The 21,086-nt window shown below is 41.0% G+C and overlaps 1 protein-coding gene across 1 annotated transcript in view; it reads left to right on the top strand.

The window, feature by feature from the left end:
- Positions 1 to 1,789: 1,789 nt before the first annotated feature.
- The window catches only part of COL4A4 (collagen type IV alpha 4 chain), a 167,433-nt gene continuing 148,136 nt past the window's right edge, over positions 1,790 to 21,086 (top strand). Inside the window, exons 1-2 of the mRNA XM_030804064.1 lie at positions 1,790 to 1,903; positions 17,274 to 17,445. Coding sequence (XP_030659924.1) covers positions 17,375 to 17,445 — 71 coding nt within the window. The 5' untranslated portion in view covers positions 1,790 to 1,903; positions 17,274 to 17,374. The remainder of the gene's footprint in view (positions 1,904 to 17,273; positions 17,446 to 21,086) is intronic.

Genomic DNA, 21,086 nt, shown 5'->3' with positions numbered 1-21,086 from the left:
GAAACATGAAAGTGGTGAAAGTGGATACCTCTTGGAAGACAGGGAAATGGGGAGAGGTATGGGGGTGTCAGAGAGGGCTTTAGTTCCACCTATAATGTCTGCAATGTCTTCATTTAATTTAAATAGGAAAAACTTGGATTATATGTGACCATAGGTTCTAAAATTCTTTTCATGTAACATATATAAATATTTATGTGACCGTTAATTTCCAGTCATAATCTCAATGATAACATTTGTAAAAACATCTGCTCATCCTTGGAAATGAAATTTTCTATGCCACGTTATCACCCAAATCAACTTTTTAAAGTGTAAAAATAACAAGTATCTGAAAAGTTAAAGTTTACTTTCACAAGGTAAAATCAAGTGAGTCAACTCTAGGAGGCACAATCGTTTCGAGGACAATGAATTTCTATTTAATGGCAGAGAATGAGAAATATGGGATGGATTTAAATAAATCCAGTTTCACTCAAATTCCAAGTCAAAAATCAAATCAAAGTGTCAGATTGCTTAATTGATTCTAACCTGAGTTCGATTTCTAAGGTGCTTTTAATTTTTCAGTGATAGCATTTGCTTTCCCCAACAATAGCAAAGGAAAACTGGAGGGCAAGTTTTGCAAGGAAGAAACTGAGCCCCAGGGAGGTCAGGGTTTAGTGCGACGTCCCAGCTAGGAAGTGGCGGCTGGGACTCCCTGCAGGTGTCTCCTGCCAGCCCTCTGTGCGCTCGGCCAAGCTGCTTGATTTGATTCACCAGCGTGACACCGTGCATCTCCACATCCGGTGTTCTCACGTATCATCCCTGGCGATTACCTATGTGTCTATTTTTTAATTTACTGACCTCTGGAGGCCTGTCCCCGCCATCCCTGACTCCTAGGCACTGGACAAGCCCCCTCCTCGCCTCTTCCCCCAGCCCCGCGCATTCCACCTGTTCCAGGGCATCCCCTCTTGCTCCTTTCCGCACGCTGCCTGTCCCGGGACCTGCGTGAAGCCCGCAGCCCCGCCACTAGCGCGGCAGCCGCTCCACTACCGCGCCGCTGAGGGTGGGGCCAGCGTGTCCCCCGGACGCGGGGAGGGGGGGTGGAAGTGCGGGGGTGCGGGTCGCGCAGCCCCCACTCACCTTGCTGGCTGCGGGCGCCGCCGCCAGGAGCACCAGCAGGAGCTGCAGCAGGAACACCTGCGGCCTGGGGGCCGTCCGGGGGCTCATGGTGGGCGCGCTCTCAGAGCCTGGGCGAGTCCGGGAACCCGCAGGCTCTCAGGCCACCGCGTCTCCTGCGCAGCGCGGCTCTGGGAGCCCGGCTGGAAAGCTCGCCTCGCCACTAGGCCGGGGCGGGTTTTGTAGGGCTCGGTCTCACGGTTCGTCCCTCCCCACCCAGGCTTTTTGGTTGTGGCTCCAAGGGAGGGAAGACGTGGCTCAGGTCCCGCCCTCATACCCCCCTCCCTCCCAACTTACCGGGCAGTGTCCCTTCTACCCGGGCATCGTGCCCAGGAGGCGAGAAAGGGCTGGGCGTCTGAGGGGCAGGTGGTCGCGGATCCAGGGTAAGGGGTTAAGGAGGTGATGCTCCCAAGATCCGGGGGCCCAGGCGGGGAAGTGGGGTGCGGGTCGGAGGTGGGGAGTTTGGGGGTGTGCGGTGGGGAGGTGGCTGAGCAGGGTGGAGGGAGTGGCCAGCGGCCCTGCCCAGATTAAGCGGGAGGCGAGCCGGGCGTCTGCACTCAGGAGGCCCCGCTTGCTCCCCGCGCCCGCGGCGGTCCGCGTTCCCCGCCTCCAGCCCGCCTCTAACTTGCGGCCGCCGGGCTTGGCTGCGAGAGCGCCGCGAAGAGGCAGCGGGGCGCGGGTGGACTGGGGCTGGAGGTGCGCGTGTCGTGGGCGGGCAAGGCGGCAGCTCCCGGCGCTGCGGGCGTCCCCACAGGTAAGGCGCCCATAGGTGGGGCAACCGCTGTCCCGGGGCCCGGCACCTGCCTGGGAGGGGCAGTGGAGGGAGCGTGGCATTCAAGGGGTGGTGGCGGGCCCGGCTGGGGAGTTGTGGCTCGGGGGTCACCAGAGGAGAGCGCGTCTGGCTCCTGGGCTCGTCTTCCTGGGCTTTAACTGGGTGCTGTGTGTTTTGATGAATTTGGAGGCTCGAGTTACCGGCCTGGCAGTAGGGGCACTCCAAAATGCCAAGAGAAAGAGGCAGCTGAGGAGAAAGAGAAAGCCCATCTTATTCTCCGCTGAGTTGAACTGCTTTTCAGGCCAAACCTTATCTGCGGAAATGCAGGGCAAAACAAGACTCAGCTCTGGTCAGGGTGCGCTCTTCCTGGAGGTGGCCTGCGATGCAAATGTGCCAGGGCGCCGTCCTCCAGCCGGCTCTCGCCGTTTCCTGTGGCACGGACCACACTGGTTCTGGTAAAGCAATTAGACTCCTTCTCAGAAGAATGTTGTGAAATGCATAAAATACAATTAAATCAGAATCAGTTTTACTGGAGTGCAATTATGGAAGGCCTCAAGTCGTGATAGAGTAACTAACACAGGTGCATCATCATTATTGCATTAAATAGCTTGATTTAACAGCAGGCCGATTAAGCAACAGTAATATCAAAGTAGTGATGACTGCAAATGGTATTTTGAGATAATAGCCCAAACTGAAATGTGACATGAAAATACCAGTAGGTGCAAACTATCAAGAACTGCCAATACTACTGTGCTCTGTTGCCTGTGCTCATAAGGGAAGGACATGTTGAACTTATGTGACATGTTACTAAAAATAAAAATGCAACTTGTTTTCCTATATGAGTTTCCTATACAGATCACCTGAATTCCATCCTCAGGTTAAGAATCTTGGCTTTGGAACAGTGTTGCTGTTATTTGCTGCGGTTGGTTTCAGACACCAAGTATGATCATGCAGTTGGTCCCTGATTGTAGGGAACCACTTGCTTGCAGTTAAATTTGGGATCTATTTGTATCTTAGACCTTTGTAGCCATGCAGGTAGGCAAAACCCTAACAGTGAATGAAGACACTCCTCCCGTTCCTTTTATTTTGACTATAGCATGAATCTTACCATCTTCTTTCTGTCTTTTATGCCAGTGATTCTCAACTATCGTTGTGCATTAGAGTCTTTGGGAGGATCAAAAAATGTTGCTACCCAGACCATTCCAAGCCAATTTTATCAGACTCTCTAGCTGTTTTAAAATTTCCTGTACATTCCCATGCACAATCAAGTATGAGAACTCCTGTTTTCACGCACATGTGAAAATTTCACACACATGTTGAATTAGGATATATTCTTAGCAGAATAATAAAAAGCACATATATTAAACTCTTCATTACAACTTGGGAACACTGCGGGATTTATGACCATATCGCAGATGTTGCCGTGTGTGCTATGCAGTAGCTTCTTTCCATTGGTAGGGGGGGTTCTTCTGGAAACTTCTGCCACTGTTGTAGAATGAAACAGCAGGTGTTCTGTTGAAGTGACAGTGTCCAAGAGTTCTGAGAGTCACATGATTATCTTTCACAAACTGACAGTATTTCATTTTAAAAAGTACAAACAAAAAATCTCAATGCTAATGTTAAATGCTTCTTCTCTTTGCCAAATTCCAGAATATTCCTCAATCTGAATTTTAATTGCCTTTTCCTGAAACCAAGTCATTTTGTTGGAGGACTAGACTTGGTTTTTATCAGTTTTGGAACAGGAAGTAGCAGTCAACTGCAAGTCATTTCTGATGCAGATACAGAGCCGGAAAGAAACTTGTGATGTAAATACAGCAAGAAAGAGGCAATGCTGGAGAGCTTGACCTCTGGAGTAGACTCTGGAGTTTTGAATCCTTTCCATACTTACTAGTGTGACCTAACCTCTCTGGGCTGGAGTCTTCCCTTCTATAAAATAGACATACTCACCATACCCACTTCAGGGAGTTGTTGGAATCTAATAAGCTAGCAAAAACCCTTTGTGCAGGATCTTCACACAATAGTCACATAGTGAAATTTGATTCTTTTTTTGTACAAAGGAAAATAGGTGGCCCTGATGAAAAATGGTGGCACGTGGTAGAGATGCTCTTCTGAGCTCAGTACTAAAACGGCGGGAGGCAAGCATAGCCTATGAACTCCCTTGAGGTTAATACACTTCCAAGGCCTCTAGAACCTTGCCTTGGCATCCCTTGGGACCAGCAGCATTGGCCTCCCTGGGAGCTTGTTGGAAATGTAGGGTCTCAGGTCTCTCTCTGGATCCACTGAATCAGATCCCACATTCACCAAGATCTCCAGGTGATTCGTATGCACCTGGTACTTAAAACTCTGAGAAGTTGCTTATCTAAGAGCCACATTTAACCACCCATTCCCCACCTGCCACCTTTACAACAATGTTTGACAGGCTCACCTGTCAAACATAAACAGGTGGTGTTAATTAACTGGAAGGCTTGATTGTTAAAAAAGCTGTCTTTGGGTCAAGAGAGTTGATTTTTCACAGTTGGTTCTTTAAATGTAAAACAGCAAGAGGAAAGGAGGATGGTTCTTTTCGTACATTCAAAGCACACAGAGGTCTCTACTTTTTACTTTGATGCCATGTAGGAGTTTTAACCAAAATGAGTGGTTATTGTCTTTGACAAGTCCTATGTAATTTGTTATCACAGTATCATGTCCGTTTTCTACACAATGTTTAAATAGTTGTGTCTGCTTCACTACATTTCAATGTAAGCCCCATTAGGGCAGGGGACATTTTTGTGTTCTTTACTGATGTTGAAAGAATGAATGAAGCTGCTACTGTTTCCTGAATGAATTAATGAATGCACAAATGAAGTTGAATGACTTGTCAAATTCACCCAGCATTCACACTTAGTCTGTTTTCTTCCTAAGTTCATGATCTACCTCTAGCCTTCATTGTAGAGGGATGTGCCTCTGCTTTTAATGAGATACAAGATGTGCCTCTGCTTTTAATGAGATACAAGATACACCTCTTATGCTGCCCATAGCTGCTTCATTAATCTTGTTTTACTTCATCTCCCCTCTTAGCCATCCTTTTTCTTTCAAGAACTTTCTCTTTTCCACACCTCTGAAACAATTAGGCTCTTGGGTGCTTTTAGAATGTGAGTGATTACCAACTCATGTCATTTCTTGCCATTGCATCTCTGGACTCCTTCTCTGCTTCTCTAAGTTCATGGCTCTTGCCTTGCACTATCATCTGTGGATTATGGTAGCTATCTAGCTAGTTTTCTGTCCTGCAGGCTTTCTACTCTGAAACTCATCTTCTATGTAATTATCAGAGTTACCAATTAAAATTGCACATTATGCTAGCAAGGACAGGTGACTTTAGAGGCAGTTACAAACAATCCCCCCAGTCCAGAGGCTTATCATTATGGAAGTTTTCTCATCATTTCTACTACATATTCATCACAGGACACGGGGAGGTGGGAATGGGGTGGGGGTCCTCTGTTTATTGTAGCCACTCAGGGACCTCCTGGAAATGCCCTCTCAACATCTTCTCTAATCACCTCAGAAGGGGAAGAGAATGTGCTAAACTAAAACTACCCTTCAGCCTTCCTCCTAGATGTGACACAGGCTACTTCTACTCACATTTCACTGGCTAAGTGGATCATATGATCATGCTTTATTCTGTAAGGGGCAGGGAAATGAAATCTACCACATGCCTGGAAAGAGTGGGAAACAGGTGGCAAATATCAGTAATACTCATCACACACATCGTGCCACTTGTTTGTTTAAAAGCTTCCAGAAGTTCCCCTTTAACTTCACAACTGATTTCACATTTCTTGGAATAGAATAGTGTGGTCTCAAGTCAACTTTTTTGTTTTATCTCTTGTGTCATCCCAAGCTTTTTATGATTTCTCCGGTTCACTATACAGACTTCCTCACCTCGCACCTTCATATTTACTATTGCCTCTGCTCACAGGGACCTCCTCCTTGGTCTGTCTTCTACAACTACCTGTGCTTTAAGATCTAGGTCAAGGATTAAAGAGCATGGTCCCTGTGAACACCTTTGTCCAGAACTTTATTATATAGCACAGAAATGATGTGTGGTGAATTATTGTTCTATATTACAAAGCCTTTGAGGGAAGGTTCAGAGATTATTTAAGTGTATTCTGTTCTCATACTGCTATGAAGAATCACCTGAGACTGGGTAATTTATAAAGAAAAGAGGCTTAATTGACTCACAATTCTGCATGGCTGGGGAGGCCTCAGGAAACTTACAATCATGGTGGAAGGCACCTCTTCACAGGGCAGCAGGAGAGAGAATGAGTGCTGAGCGAAGGGGGAAGCCCCTTATAAAACCGTCATATCTCATGAGAACTCACTCAGTATCATGAGAACAGCATGTGGGAAACCACCCCCATGATTCAATTACCTCCCACTGGGTCCCTCCCATGACACATGGGGATTATGGGGTTACAATTCAAGATGAGATTTAGGTGGGGACACAAAGTCAAAGCATATTATTAGGGAATTTAAAAAACACATTTCTTGAGGTATAATCTATGTTCCATAAATTGCATGGAATTGAAAAAGTTTTGCTGATGCATCCACCCTGTGAAACCACCACCGCCCATCAAGCTGCAGTATTTTTCTATCACTCTCAGAAGTTTCTTTCTGCCTCTTTGCTATCCATCCCTCTTTCCACACCCCATCCTCAGACCACTACTGATCTGCTTTCTGTCACTGTAGACTTCATTTTAGTTGGCATTTTCTAGAATTTTGTGTTGATGGAATTACACCGTGTGTACTGTCTTATATCTGGCTTCTCTAACTCTGCATAGCAATATTCAGATTCATCCATGTTGTGTGGATTAGGAGTTTGTTATTTTCTATTGCTGAGTAGTATTCCATTGTGTGGAGATCACACTTTGAAAAAAAATCCATTTACCTATTTTTGGGCATTTGGATTGTTTCTAGTTTGGGGCTACTACAAATCAAGCTACTATGAATATTTTTCTACAAGTCTTTTTGTGGGCATACATTTTCATTTCTCTCAAGTAAATACCTAGGAATGAAATGGTTGGGTCATATGGTAGATGTACATTTAATTATAAAAGAAATAGTCTTCCAAAGTGGTTTTATTCTACCTTCTCAATGCAAGGTAGAATACAATGCATAGGAGTTCCAGTTGCTACATATATTTATTTTGCTGTTAATTTTTCAATTTTAGCCATCCTAATGTTTATACAGAGGTATCCCAGAGTGGTTTGCATTTCTTCAATAACTAATGATGTTGAATATCTTTTAATGTACTTATTGAACATTCATGTAGCTTCTTTTTTGAAGTGCCTATTCAAATCTTTTTTCCACTTAAAATTTGGCTTTTTATCTTCTTATTGTTGAATTGTAAGAGTTATTTGTATATTGTGGATACAAGATCAATGTTAGATACAAGTATTGTGAGTATTTTCTCCCATTCTGAGAATTGTCTTTTCATTTTCTTATTTTTAAGAAGCAAAAGTTTTTGTTTTGATGGAATATAATTTATAATTTTTTTCTTTTGTGATTTGTGCTTTTCTTGTTACCTGAGAACTCTATACCTATGCCAAAATTGCAGAAATTTTCTCCTATGTTTTCTTCTTGTGTAGTATTGTTACTTTTACCTCAATGATCTCTTTTAAGTTAATTTCTGGGTATGGTATGAGATAAGGATTCATTAAATTTTTTTTCCATGTGAATATCCAGTTGTTGTGGCACCAGTTGTTGAAAAGACTTTTTCCCCCACTAAATTGCCATGGCACCTTTGTGAAAAATCAATTGATCATCATGTTTGAGTCTTTTTGTTCCATTTATCTACATGTCTATTCATTTACCATCATTCTTATGACTGTAGTTTTTTAGCAAGACTAGTGTAAGTCCTTCAACTTTGTTGCTTTTTATAAAAATTGCTTAGGCTATTCTAGGTCATTTGCATTTACATCTATATGGATTTTATTTGTTAATATTATGTTAAGGAGAGTCATGTTTATATTCACAAGATATACTGATCCGTAGTTTTCCTGTAATATCTTCGTCAGTTTTGGTATCTGAATAATGCTAGCCTCATAAAATAAGTTGGCCAGCATTCTCTTTTTTTCTATATTCAGAAAGAGTATATAAAAAAGCTGGTATTATTTCTTCATTAAATGTTTGATAGACTAGTAAAGCCAACTAGCCCTGAAGTTTTCTTTGGGGAAGGTTTTTACTTACAAAATTCATTAATTATAAATTTAATTGCTATAGGGCCATTTAAATTTTCTATTGTTTCTTGTGTCAGTTTTGATAATTGATGTCTTTCACAAAATTATTTCCTCTACATTGTTAAATTTATTGACATATAATTATAAGAAGATTCTCTAATTATCTTTTTAATCCCCTTTCTCATTTGATACTGTCATATTGTCATTTTTAATATTCCTGTTTTCAGGTTTATCAATTGTATACAGAACCAACTACTAATGTTGGGTTTCGTTGACTTTCCTCTACTGTTTGAATGCTTTCTCCTTTGTTAATTTCCTCTTTAATATTTATTATTTTCTTCATTTTGCTTCAGGTTTAATTTTTTCTTTTCCTAGTTTTCTAAGATAGAAGCTTAGGTAATTGATTTTTGATTATTTTCTTTTCTAATAGGAACTTTTATACCTAGAAGATCCTTTTCTGCACTGGGTTAGTTGCATCCTGTAAATTTTGATATGTTGTGTTTTTATTATCATTCAGCTCAAAACATTTTCTGATTTCTTCCTTGACTCATGGGTTATTTGGAAGTGTGCTGTTTAATTTCCAAATATTTGGGACTTTCCTAGATGGCTTACCATTGAATTCTAGTGTAATTCTCTGCAAGATTTCAGTCTTTTGAAATGTGTTGAAACTTGTTTTATGATCCAGCATATGATCTATCTTGGTGGATATGCCATGTCCACCTGAAAAGAATATATACTATGATTGCTTGGTATAGTGTCCTAGTATGTATTAAATTAAGTAAAGATGGTTGATAAGTGTTGTTCAGATCTTCTGTGTCTTAACTGGTATTATACTTTGTTCTATCAATAACCAAGAGAAGATTATTAGTTCCCAACTATATTTTAGGATTTGTCTATTTTTTCCTTCAATTTTGTAGTTTTTCCTTCATCTAATTTGAAGTTCTGTTGTTAAGCACATATATTAATATTTATAGCTTCCTGCAATATTAATTTTTAAATCATTATCAAGGGTCACTGCCTATCCTGAAGTCTTTTTTATGTGCTGTTAATATACCCATTATAGGTTTCCTATGTTTGTGTGCTATAAACCCATTATAGGTTTCCTATGTTTGTATGCTATAAACCCATTATAGGTTTCCTATGTTTGTGTGGTATATCTTTTTCCAGTCTTTTATTCTCAGAGGGAATTTATGCTGACTGTGATTCTACCTAGAATTGTCCTTCTGTGTATCTCCTTCTAACTAACTGAAAAATTTATCCCTTGTAATTTTTCTCTCCTGATGTTTAAAAGGTACTTTATAAGGTACTGTCATAGCTTATTCCCTTTTTTTTTTTCCATTTCCCCAGATCTTCCTTCCTTCCTAAATCAAGTCTTGTCTGCTTCCTGGTGTCTGCCTGGCTTGCCCTGGTTTTCACTTTTTTTCTTTTTTTTTTAGACGGGGTTTCACTCTGTCACCTAGGTTGGCTGCAGTGGTGTGATCTCCACTCACAGCAACCTCTGCCTCCTGGGCTCAAGTGATTCTCCCACTTCAGCCTCCCATGTAGCTGAGACTACAGGCATGTGCAACCCAGCTGGCTAATTTTTTTTTTTTTTGTAGAGATGTGGTTTCACCATGTTGCCCAGGCTGGTCTCAAACTGCTGGGCTCAAGTAATCCATCCACCTTGGCATCCCAAAGTGCTGGGATTGCAGGTGTGAGCCAGCATGCCTGGCCAGGTTTTTATGTTTATTGCTTTTTCCCAATATATTGTGAGCTCTTTTCTTTTCTCCATGGCAGATTAGAAAGGAAGGAAAGAAGCATTTATTGAGCTGCTCCTACATGCCAGGCATTGCTGTAGGCACCAAGTCCTACTCATTTAAGTCCGTTAGGTATTAATTTACACACTGAGAAATCAAGTGTTCGCAGGGGCTACAAACTTGCTAAGGATTACATGGCGAAGTGTAATTTTTAGTTGCATAATTAATTAATTACTTATATGATGGGAGTCATCAAGATCTGAACACAAATCTTCTTAACTTCAAAGCTCTACTTTTATTCACTAACCATGAGCACAGAGATAGCAATGGAGGGAGGCAGACGGTTTCCATGGAGGGGAAGTGGCAGCAGAGGTGAGAAGTCATCGAAGGCAAATGCTAGCTTCACGTTGTAGTTGGGAGTGGGCCCTGCCCAGTGGAATTGTTGAGTATTACCGCTGGAGTTCACCCCCAAGGCAATTCTGGGAGGTCCGAAAGGTCCAGAGAATTCAGATAGAGTCTCCAGCCCTACTTAGGGGGAAAACCATAAAGCAAAACAAATGTGGGGGATTAGTGGTTTTGGCAAGAGACTTGACAATACTCTGAATCAAGATGTCATTCTTGGAGGCAAAGGGCTCCTCTGATTTGGAAAGTCAGTTGTATATTTTTGGAACGTGTATCACCTTTGCGTGGTTCTGAGAAGTGACAATATTATGTTTGCTGTCAAATTTTCTGTTGATATTGGGAGGAGACCTCAAGGGGAAAATGATAATAAAAGCCTATATTGCCAGATGGTGGGTGAACTGAGATATGGTCCAATTGCACTAGCAAACTCAACTCCAATGTCAACTGAGGACTCTGCAGCAGTCTCAAACAGTTCAGCTGAATCTGGAGGGAAGGAAAGGTGGGGATGGGCTTGGCCATAGTCCAGCACATTCTGATCAAGTTGGAACTCCGAGTCATTCTTAAGAATTTAGTTGAGTAATTGTCCAGTTTTCCTTGCTGCTTCTCAGAGAACATGAAGCTCCATCCACATTCCAGTGGTCCATGGGCCACACAGACTCATGACCCACTTTGAAAACCTTGGGATGTGGGATGAGAGTGACTGTTTTTGCTAAAGAGCTCAAACCAACCTAAATTCTTTGAAAGTCTGAAGGTAGGGTCAACCCCAAAAAGTGGGATTTTAGAAAGAGCAAAACCAAGTAACCAGCTTGTATGTTGGGAAGTGGTTAGGTTGACTCTGAACAGAAAAAAATGTAGCCCTCTAAAGGAGATGTCCAGGTGGATGGAGGTGAATAGGACATGTCATTCTTTTTCTGGGAACACTTTCATGACCTCTGAGATCCTCTGCCTATTTCTCTACAAAAGCTGAATATTTGTGAATTCTATTTTAGAAAGAGAAATGTATATAGAAACGGGTGTTCAAGCAATCACAAAAATTATTTTGGAAAGAGAGAATTCAGATGGCTCAGTGTCAAAAGGCCAAAAAGGGAAGCATGTGCAGTCATCGAGTTAGTAGTAAATTATTTTACTGAACCAATAAAAAATTATCATTAAACAGAAATCAAAGATTTAATGTTACTTTGGAAGAGGAGAAAACATTTTTATGCTTCTGTTACCTTTCTGTGACTGGAAGCATCCAATACTCAGTGTTCTGTTTATCTGGTCCCCTAATCTTGGACATTTCTCCTCCCCCATTTGATGAGAACCCCAGCAGGGTGTATTTGTTTTCAAGATTGGGTTGCTGAGAAAATAAACTCCCTGTGGTAGAGATAATGATTTGGAAGATCTCAGATCTTGTTCCCAAACCTGTCATTTGGAAAGCATTGGGCAGAGGCTCATAAGAAGTCCCAGGGGAATTGGAGTCCAGGAATTTTCATAAAGGAGTGAAGCGGGGAGAAAAAAGTCTCATGGAGTTAGAGGAGGATAACAAAGTGGTATTTGCTGAATGTACATGCTGGAAATTACTGCTGCTGGGAAAGAGGCTGTGAATCTTACTTGGGTTGGTGAGCAAGGTGGACGTCAAAGGCCCAGGGTGCGTATGTTCCATTTCCCTCTTGGAAGAGAGGAAGCGGAGGAAGTGAGCTGCTTCTTGTGGTGGTAGAGTTTTGGACCCAGCTGTGAAGGGTGGGGCTGTGCTTTCTGTCCAACTGGGCTGCAGAGGTCAGTTTGCTCAAGTAAATTGACCATAAGTCTTTATGTCAGGAATGGGGCAGCTCTCAGGAGTAAGCTGATCATTTATGCTTTCATGAAACAATCTGTCCTTCTCTTTTTGCATTTTCCTCTTTTGAAACAGGTTTTCATGCTTACTCAGTGTGTTCGTTTTCTCTATATTCAGTTTTGCCCTTCAGTTTGGCCTGCTTCAGCCATCTAATGTCCAATTCTACCTCAGGGTATCTCCTGATGCATTTTTCTTTCTTCGTCTCTCTCTTTCTCTCCTCTCTCGGATTCCTAATTTCAACTCTCCTAGAGGAGTGATCCACATTCTGTCTGTACCATCCTCATCCCAGAGTCAGTTCTCTGTCACTCAGCCAAGTTCTGGGTTGGGCTGCTTTGGGTCAGTGGCTTATCTCGAGCCTTTCCGTGTGGCTGGGGAGACAAAATCAGGTGATAGAAAACCTGGCCATGCCTCCACATAGCTGAGCTGAAGGTGGGGCTCTGACACAACCGTAGAGAATGCTCCCTTCTCGAGAATAACAGTTAGCAAAATAAAGCATACCCTTTAAAAGGCACAGCACCTCTGCAGAAGTTTCCTGTAGAGGGAATCTTCTAAAACTGTTGTCTGCAATGTCAGTGCTATAACACTTTGGCTTGTTGCTGTTATGATATGGTTTGGCTGTGTCTCCACCCAAACCTCATTTTGAATTGTAGCTCCCATAATTCCCAAGTCTCCTGAGAGGGACCCAGTGGGAGATAATTGAATCAATGGGGTGATTTGCCCCATACTGTTCTTGTGGTGGTGAATAAGTCTCATGAGATCTGGTGATTTTATAAGGGATTTTCCCTTTCGCTTGGCTCTCATTCTCTCTTGCCTGCCGCCATGTAAGATATAACTTTGCTCCTCATTCACCTTCCCTCATGATGGTGAGGCCTCCCTAGCCATATGGAACTGTGAATCAATTAACCCCTTTCCTTTACAAATTACCCAGTCTCAGGTGTGTATTTATTAGCAGTGTGGGAACAGACTAAATACAAGTTATGTTTTTTTGTGATAGCGATAGACTCGAACAGAAACACACTGCTTCATCTATTCCCACATGATGACAACTATTCATTTGTGAGAAGGTAGGTGAGTGGAATGCTCTTCTGAGTGATGGGGTATTTTTGTTTGGTGCAGTCAAAAGCTCTGTTGAAACAAAATATTTTGTGCTCTTAACACAGGTGGTTGCAACAAAGAAAACCCTCTTAGATTGTTGTGGACAACATGTGGCTGCACTTAGCGAACTGCAGAGCGCCAGGCACACTGCTGTTCACAGCGTCAGGCCAACAGCAAGATGGAGGCTCTGCTCAGCTGTGATCTGGCAGTTGCATCTTAGGCAGGAGAACAGTCATAAAAGTCTCTGCAACTCTTTTGTGGCTTGTTTTAAGGCCTGCCTCTGGTGAAACAGTGAAAAGGGCAGTTTTTAACCTTTAGCAGCTCACTTGGGAGCCAAGAGACCAGACATGAAGATAAAGGTAGTTAAGATCCAGTCAGCCAGGCGTGGTGGCTCACGCTTGTAATCCCAGCACTTTGGGAGGCCGAGGCGGGTGGATCACGAGGTCAGGAGATCGAGACCACGGTGAAACCCCGTCTCTACTAAAAATACAAAAAATTAGCCAGGCGTGGTGGCGGGCGCCTGTAGTCCCAGCTACTCGGGAGGCTGAGGCAGGAGAATGGCGTGAACCCGGGAGGTGGAGCTTGCAGTGAGCCGAGATAGCGCCACTGCACTCCGGCCTGGGCAAAAGAACGAGATTCTGTCTCAAAAAAAAAAAAAAAAAAAAAAAAGGAGAGCTGATATGGTTTGGCTCTGTGTCCCCACCCAAATCTCACCTTGAATTGTAATAATCTCCATATGTCAAGGGTGGGACCAGGTGGAGATAATTGAATCATGGCGGCGGTTTCCCCTATGCTGTTCTCGTGACAGTGAGTGAGTTCTCAGGAGATTTGATGGTTATATAAGGGGCTTCCCCCTTTGCTCAGTATTCCTTCTGTCTCCTGCTGCCCTGTGAAGTGGTGCCTTCTGCTATGATTGTAAATTTCCTGAGGCCTCCCCAACCATGCAGAAATGTGAATCAATTAATCTCCTCTTTTCTTTATAAATTACCCAGTCTCGGGTATTTCTTCATAGCAGCATGAGAATGGACTAATACAAAAGTGTATAGTTTAAAAATTTATATTATAAGATAATTCTTATAATAAGAGAATTCTTAGTAGAAGAGCAGAGAAGTCCAAAGGTAGCTAAGCTGGAGTGTCACTAGGGAGAAGGGACACATACTGGAGTCAACAAACTGGTTCTGCCACTTACTAGCCTTGTGACTTTGCACAATTACTTACATTGATTCACTTTTTTTCCTGCACAATGAAAATATTAATTTCCTTACTAAATCATGGTGAGAATTAAGTGACTTGATATCCTACATGTGATCAAAGTGTCAGTTTCTCTCCACTTTTCCCAAGGCCAGTTATCCCTCTCTCATTCTTCCTTATTCCACGCCCTCACTTATATTCAAAGTTAGTCTCCTTTCATATCCCCTATTAAATATACTTGATTTACATTCAAAAGGTCCCAAAGTATCTTCTGTATGTTCATTTACCCAACCAATATATATTGAGAACTTAATACATTCCAGGCACTATGATGGCACTGGGGATACATCTGTGAATAAAAAAAGACAAAATCGTTACTGTCATAGAGATTATATGGTAACCAAGGGCATGTGATGAGAATGCATTGGCTATTCCCAGTGTCCTTTCATTGTTTTGGCTAGTGAGAAACGAGTTATGGTTCTGCAAATTGGCCCATCCATCCATCTGTCTGTCTGTCCATCCATCCATCCATCCATCCATCCATCCATCCATCCATCTATCAGTCCATCCAATTAAAATGTACTGAGAAACTCCCAGGTGTTAGGACCATAATCAGCCTTCCTTCTCTGGAACGTGACCACAACAACACTCTATTTTAATAAAATTTTCCTCTGTACAACCTTTATCACAATACATGTGAATTTTATTTGTATCATATATTTTGGGATTAAAATGTAAATACCTCTGGTTTTTCTTTAATTTTTGACTGTGTTTCCTATTTGTTAAAAAATATCAAATGCAATTTAAGTATTCAAACAATTTGCGTTTTCCTTCCAAAACAAGAATTTGTTTTTATTGATATGTGCTTTAGACAAGCTTGTCCTACCTGCCTTATTTTGTTGTTGTTCTGTTTTGTTTTGTTTTAGGCTTTGAGCAGCCTGAAACCATGATTTTCAGTTTCTGTCTCTAGTGATAAGCAGAAAAGAGAGATGAGGAAGGGGCTTTACTGGCCCAACCAGAAACAGAAACTAGGAAACTATGACTGAATTCTCTCCCTTGGGCACCCCTGAGTTTATAACTAAAACAAATTTAAAATTATGGATTTAGGGATAGGAAGAGATCTGGGTGTTCAAAGTGATTCGGTTTCTGCTTGATATTGAAACTTTATTGTAGAATGTTGTTCTACCACTTACTTAGGAAACAAGTCTTCCATACATACGGCATTGAATTAATTTACTCAGATTTTACCTAGAAATTTAAAAATAGTTGGTAATGGCCAGGTGCGGTGGCTCATGCCTGTAATCTCAGCACTTTGGAAGGCTGAGGCAGGCTGATCACCTGAGGTCAGGAGTTCAAGACCAGCCTGGCTAACATGGCTTAACCCCGTCTCTACTAAAAATAAAAAATAAAAAATAAAAAATTAGCTGGGTGTGGTGGCACACCAGCTACTCAGGAGGCTGAGGTAGAAGAATCGCTTGAACCCGGGAGGCAGAGGCGGCAGTGAGCCAAGATCGCACCATTGCACTCCAGCCTGGGCAATACCCGATCTCAGAAAAAAAAAAAAAAAGTTGATAACATTGAACATTCCTGGTTTCCTTCTGTCTACCTAATTCTCATAGAGACAGGTCTTTTAAAGAAGCTGAAGTTTTTTAAATGATACATTTCAATTATTTGAGCCAAATACATCTTTTATCAAAGTAAAGAGTTCTTTGAGTCAAGTTTTAAAATATTTTTTCTTTATCTATTTATGTATCTTTTATCAAAGTAAAGAGTTCTTTGAGTCAAGTTTTAAAATATTTTTTCTATTTTATATTGATAAAATTAAATTTTATCTCAATAAAAATATAATTCACAAGATAAAATAAAATTCAGCATTTTAACTCTTTTAAAGTTTACAATTCAGAGGTTTTTAGTATATTCATAATATTGTGCAGCCATAACCACTGCAATTATATCATCCCAGAAAGAAACTCTGTACCTCCCAATTCTTTCCTCTCCCAAACCCTGACAACTATCAATCAATTGCCTATCTATCTGTATGGATTTCCTACTCTGGACTTTTTATATACATAGAATCATAAAATATGTGGCTTCTTTCACTTGGCACAATGTTGTCAAGATTCATTCATGCTGTAGCACATATCAGCACTTCATTCCTTTTCATGGCTGAATAATACTCTATTGTATGGATATACCATATTTTCCTTATTCATTCACCCACTGATGGACATGTGGGTTGTGTTCACCTTCTGGCTGTTATGAATATGCTTCCATGAATATTCATGTGCAAGTTTATATGTGAACATGTGTTTTCAATTATTTTGGGCATATACCAGGAGTAGAATTGCTAGATCATATAGTAACTCTATGTTTAACTTTTTGGGGAACTGCCAAAATATTTTTCACAGAGGTTATATCATTTTACATAAAAATACTTTTATATGTATTTGCTGTATGTGTACAAATACACAAAAATGTATATTTGTATACTAGAAGTTTCCTTTTCTAGTTTCATAAAGTAAAAGAAGCATTTGAGTGAATTTTAACTTGGATGTTCAAGGGAAAAAATTAAACAGAAGAAAATTCCACATAGTAAAATGAAGCAATTATTTATACATATATAAAAATATATTTTATATTTAAAAATATATATTTTAAAAATATAATATATACACATAATTTTTCCATTTATCAAAAATATATTCATGATATAGAAAGGGTTTGAAGATTTTTTTATTTCTGAAGATAAAAGCTGATATTTATTCGGTTTCACCATCATTAAGGAAAGATTGTTGAAGTTACCCTTTAGAAAATATTTCCATAACTATAAAAAATGAAAGTAATTATTTTCAACATTATAATGCATGCTGTGTTTTAAGTGATATATTTATATCTAACAGGAACAGACTTTGACCCAGAACACAGAACCTCACTCGTCAACAAGAACCTTCTGGAAGAGAAGACTGGCAGAATATTTTTTAAGTACTAAGACTTGCCTGTGATGTGGTCTCTGCACATAGAACTAATGAGGTGCTCCTTCAGATTGATCAAGTCCTTGGCCACAGGTCCCTGGTGAGTGTCCTCAGTGTGATTGCCTGCTTTTATTTAGTAATTTCTACTCAATGTTTGTTGTATGGATGTAAATCATCTGAATGCTTAATATGTCAAAAAGCCAAATCATTCCAGAAAGCTAAGGGCATGTCTGCCATTTCATGACTCATTTTTATTATTGAACACCAACCCTCTCAATTTTCCCTGAAATGCATCCACATAATCACCAAATGGGAAGTCGCACAAGGAAAGGCCCCAGATTCTTGCTCTCCTACTCACTAGGTTTCAACAGCAGAAGACTTATATGCCTGAAGTTTCAGGGTCCCTATAACTAGTAGAGTTAGGACAGACTACTGCACAAGTACAGATTAATGACACCCCCAGCCCCCCACAGATGTCCACATCTTAGTCCCTGGAATCTGTGAATATGTTATGTTACATGGCAAGGTGGCAAGGGGTAATTAAAGCTACAGATATAATTATGGTTGCTAATCAGCTGACATTGAGATGGAGGAGTTGACTTAAGCCTGATTATCTGGATGGGCCCAATATAATAACAAGGATCCTTGGAAGTGAGGTAGAGAAGCAAGAGAGCAATCAGAGAAGGAACTTTGACTACAAAAGCAGAGACCAGTGGTATGCAGCAAGAGAGACGCAACTGGCCATTGCTGGCTTTGAAGGTTGAAGGGGACCAGGAGCCGAGGAATGTGGGCAGCCTCTAGAATCTGGAGAAAGCAAGGAATCAGATTCTCCCCGGGGACCTCCAGAAGGAATACAGCTCTGCCAACACCTTGGGTCTTGGCAGTCAGACCCATTTCAGACTTCTGACCTCCAGAACTGTAAGATAATATATACGCATTGTTTTAAGCCTCTGAGTGTGTGGTAAGGTGTGACAGCAGCAATAGGAAAACAGGAAACCAATATGAGATTGTTCGGCGAGACTCAAAAAGACAAATGAGTTAACACAGGGAAATGGTAAATAGTGAAAAAATACAAAAAGTTCTGAGGATGATGAACAAGAAATGATGGGGAGTGAAAGAAGCGAAGGTGGTGGGAAGGAATATGGTCCAGTCTTAACTGATTTGGAGTGGACGTAGAAGAAATGGAAAGGAATCCTAATTGTGGATTTTTTTTAAAGTAAAAAAAAGGAATGATCTTATTTTTTATTTATTTATTTATTTTTATTATACTTTAGGTTTTAGGGTACATGTGCATAATGTGCAGGTTTGTTACATATGTATCCATGTGCCATGTTGATTTCCTGCACCCATTAACTCGTGATTTAGCATTAGGTATATCTCCTAATGCAGTCCCTCCCCCCTCCCCCAACCCCACAACAGTCCCCAGAGTGTGATGTTCCCCTTCCTGTGTCCATGAGTTCTCATTGTTCAATTCCCACCTATGAGTGAGAACATGCGGTGTTTGGTTTTTGTCCTTGCGATAGTTTACTGAGAATGATGTTTTCCAGTTTCATCCATGTCCCTACAAAGGAGATGAACTCATCATTTTTTATGGCTGCATAGTATTCCATGGTGTATATGTGCCACATTTTCTTAATCCAGTCTATCGTTGTTGGACATTTGGGTTAGTTCCAACTCTTTGCTATTGTGAATAGTGCCGCAATAAACATATGTGTGCATGTGTCTTTATAACAGCAGGATTTATAGTCCTTTGGGTATATACCCAGTAATGGGATGGCTGGGTCAAATGGTATTTCTAGTTCTAGATCCCTGAGGAATTGCTACACTGACTTCCACAATGGTTGAACTAGTTTACAGTCCCACCAACAGTGTAAAAGTGTTCCTATTTCTCCACATCCTCTCCAGCACCTATTGTTTCCTGATTTTTTAATGATGGCCGTTCTAACTGGTGTGAGATGGTATCTCGCTGTGGTTTTGATTTGCATTTCTCTGATGGCCAGTGATGATGAGCATTTCTTCATGTGTTTTTTGGCTGCATAAATGTCTTCTTTTGAGAAGTGTCTGTTCATGTCCTTTGCCCACTTTTTGATGGGGTCGTTTGTTTTTTTCTTGTAAATTTGTTTGAGTTCATTGTAGATTCTGGATATTAGCCCTTTGTCAGATGAGTAGGTTGTGAAAATTTTCTCCCATTCTGTAGGTTGCCTGTTCACTCTGATGGTAGTTTCTTTTGCTGTGCAGAAGCTCTTTAGTTTAATTAGATCCCATTTGTCAATTTTGGCTTTTGTTGCCATTGCTTTTGGTGTTTTAGACATGAAGTCCTTGCCCACACCTATGTCCTGAATGGTATTGCCTAGGTTTTCTTGTAGGATTTTAATGGTTTTAGGTCTAACATTTAAGTCTTTAATCCATCTTGAATTAATTTTTGTATAAGGTGTAAGGAAGGGATCCAGTTTCAGCTTTCTACATATGGCTAGCCAGTTTTCCCAGCACCATTTATTAAATAGGGAATCCTTTCCCCATTTCTTGTTTTTGTCAGGTTTGTCAAAGATCAGATAGTTGTAGATATGCGGCATCATTTCTGAGGGCTCTGTTCTGTTCCATTGATCTATGTCTCTGTTGTGGTACCAGTACCATGCTGTTTTGGTTACTGTAGCCTTGTAGTATAGTTTGAAGTCAGGCAGCGTGATGCCTCCAGCTTTGTTCTTTTGGCTTAGGATTGACTTGGCGATGTGGGCTCTTTTTTGGTTCCATATGAACTTTAAAGTAGTTTTTTCCAATTCTGTGAAGAAAGTCATTGGTAGCTTGATGGGGATGGCATTGAATCTATAAATTACCTTGGGCAGTATGGCCATTTTCATGATATTGATTCTTCCAACCCATGAGCATGGAATGTTCTTCCATTTGTTTGTATCCTCTTTTATTTCATTGAGCAGTGGTTTGTAGTTCTCCTTGAAGAGGTCCTTCACATCCCTTGTAAGTTGGATTCCTAGGTATTTTATTCTCTTTGAAGCAATTGTGCCTGGGAGTTCACTCATGATTTGGCTCTTTGTTTGTCTGTGATTGGTGTACAAGAATGCTTGTGATTTTTGAACATTGATTTTGTATCCTGAGACTTTGCTGAAGTTGCTTATCAGCTTAAGGAGATTTTGGGCTGAGACAATGGGGTTTTCTAGATATACAATCATGTCATCTGCAAACAGGGACAATTTGACTTCCTCTTTTCCTAATTGAATACCCTTTATTTCCTTCTCCTGCCTGATTGCTCTGGCCAGAACTTCCAGCACTATGTTGAATAGGAGTGGTGAGAGAGGGCATCCCTGTCTTGTGCCAGTTTTCAGAGGGAATGCTTCCAGTTTTTGCCCATTCAGTATGATATTGGCTGTGGGTTTCTCATAGATAGCTCTTATTATTTTGAGATACGTCCCATCAATACCTAATTTATTGAGAGTTTTTAGCATGAACGGTTGTTGAATTTTGTCAAAGGCCTTTTCTGCATCTATTGAGATAATCATGTGGTTTTTGTCTTTGGTTCTGTTTATATGCTGGATTACATTTATTGATTTGCATATGTTGAACCAGCCTTGCATCCCAGGGATGAAGCCCACTTGATTATGGTGGATAAGCTTTTTGATGTGCTGCTGGGTTCAGTTTGCCAGTATTTTATTGAGGATTTTTGCATCAATGTTCATCAAGGATATTGGTCTGAAATTCTCTTTTTTGGTTATGTCTCTGCCAGGCTTT

Source organism: Nomascus leucogenys, chromosome 22a (assembly GCF_006542625.1).
Source record: "Nomascus leucogenys isolate Asia chromosome 22a, Asia_NLE_v1, whole genome shotgun sequence".
NCBI classification, from domain to species: domain Eukaryota; kingdom Metazoa; phylum Chordata; class Mammalia; order Primates; family Hylobatidae; genus Nomascus; species Nomascus leucogenys.
Note: the sequence above shows the minus strand (reverse complement) of the source record. Positions and strands in the feature narration are given on the sequence as shown.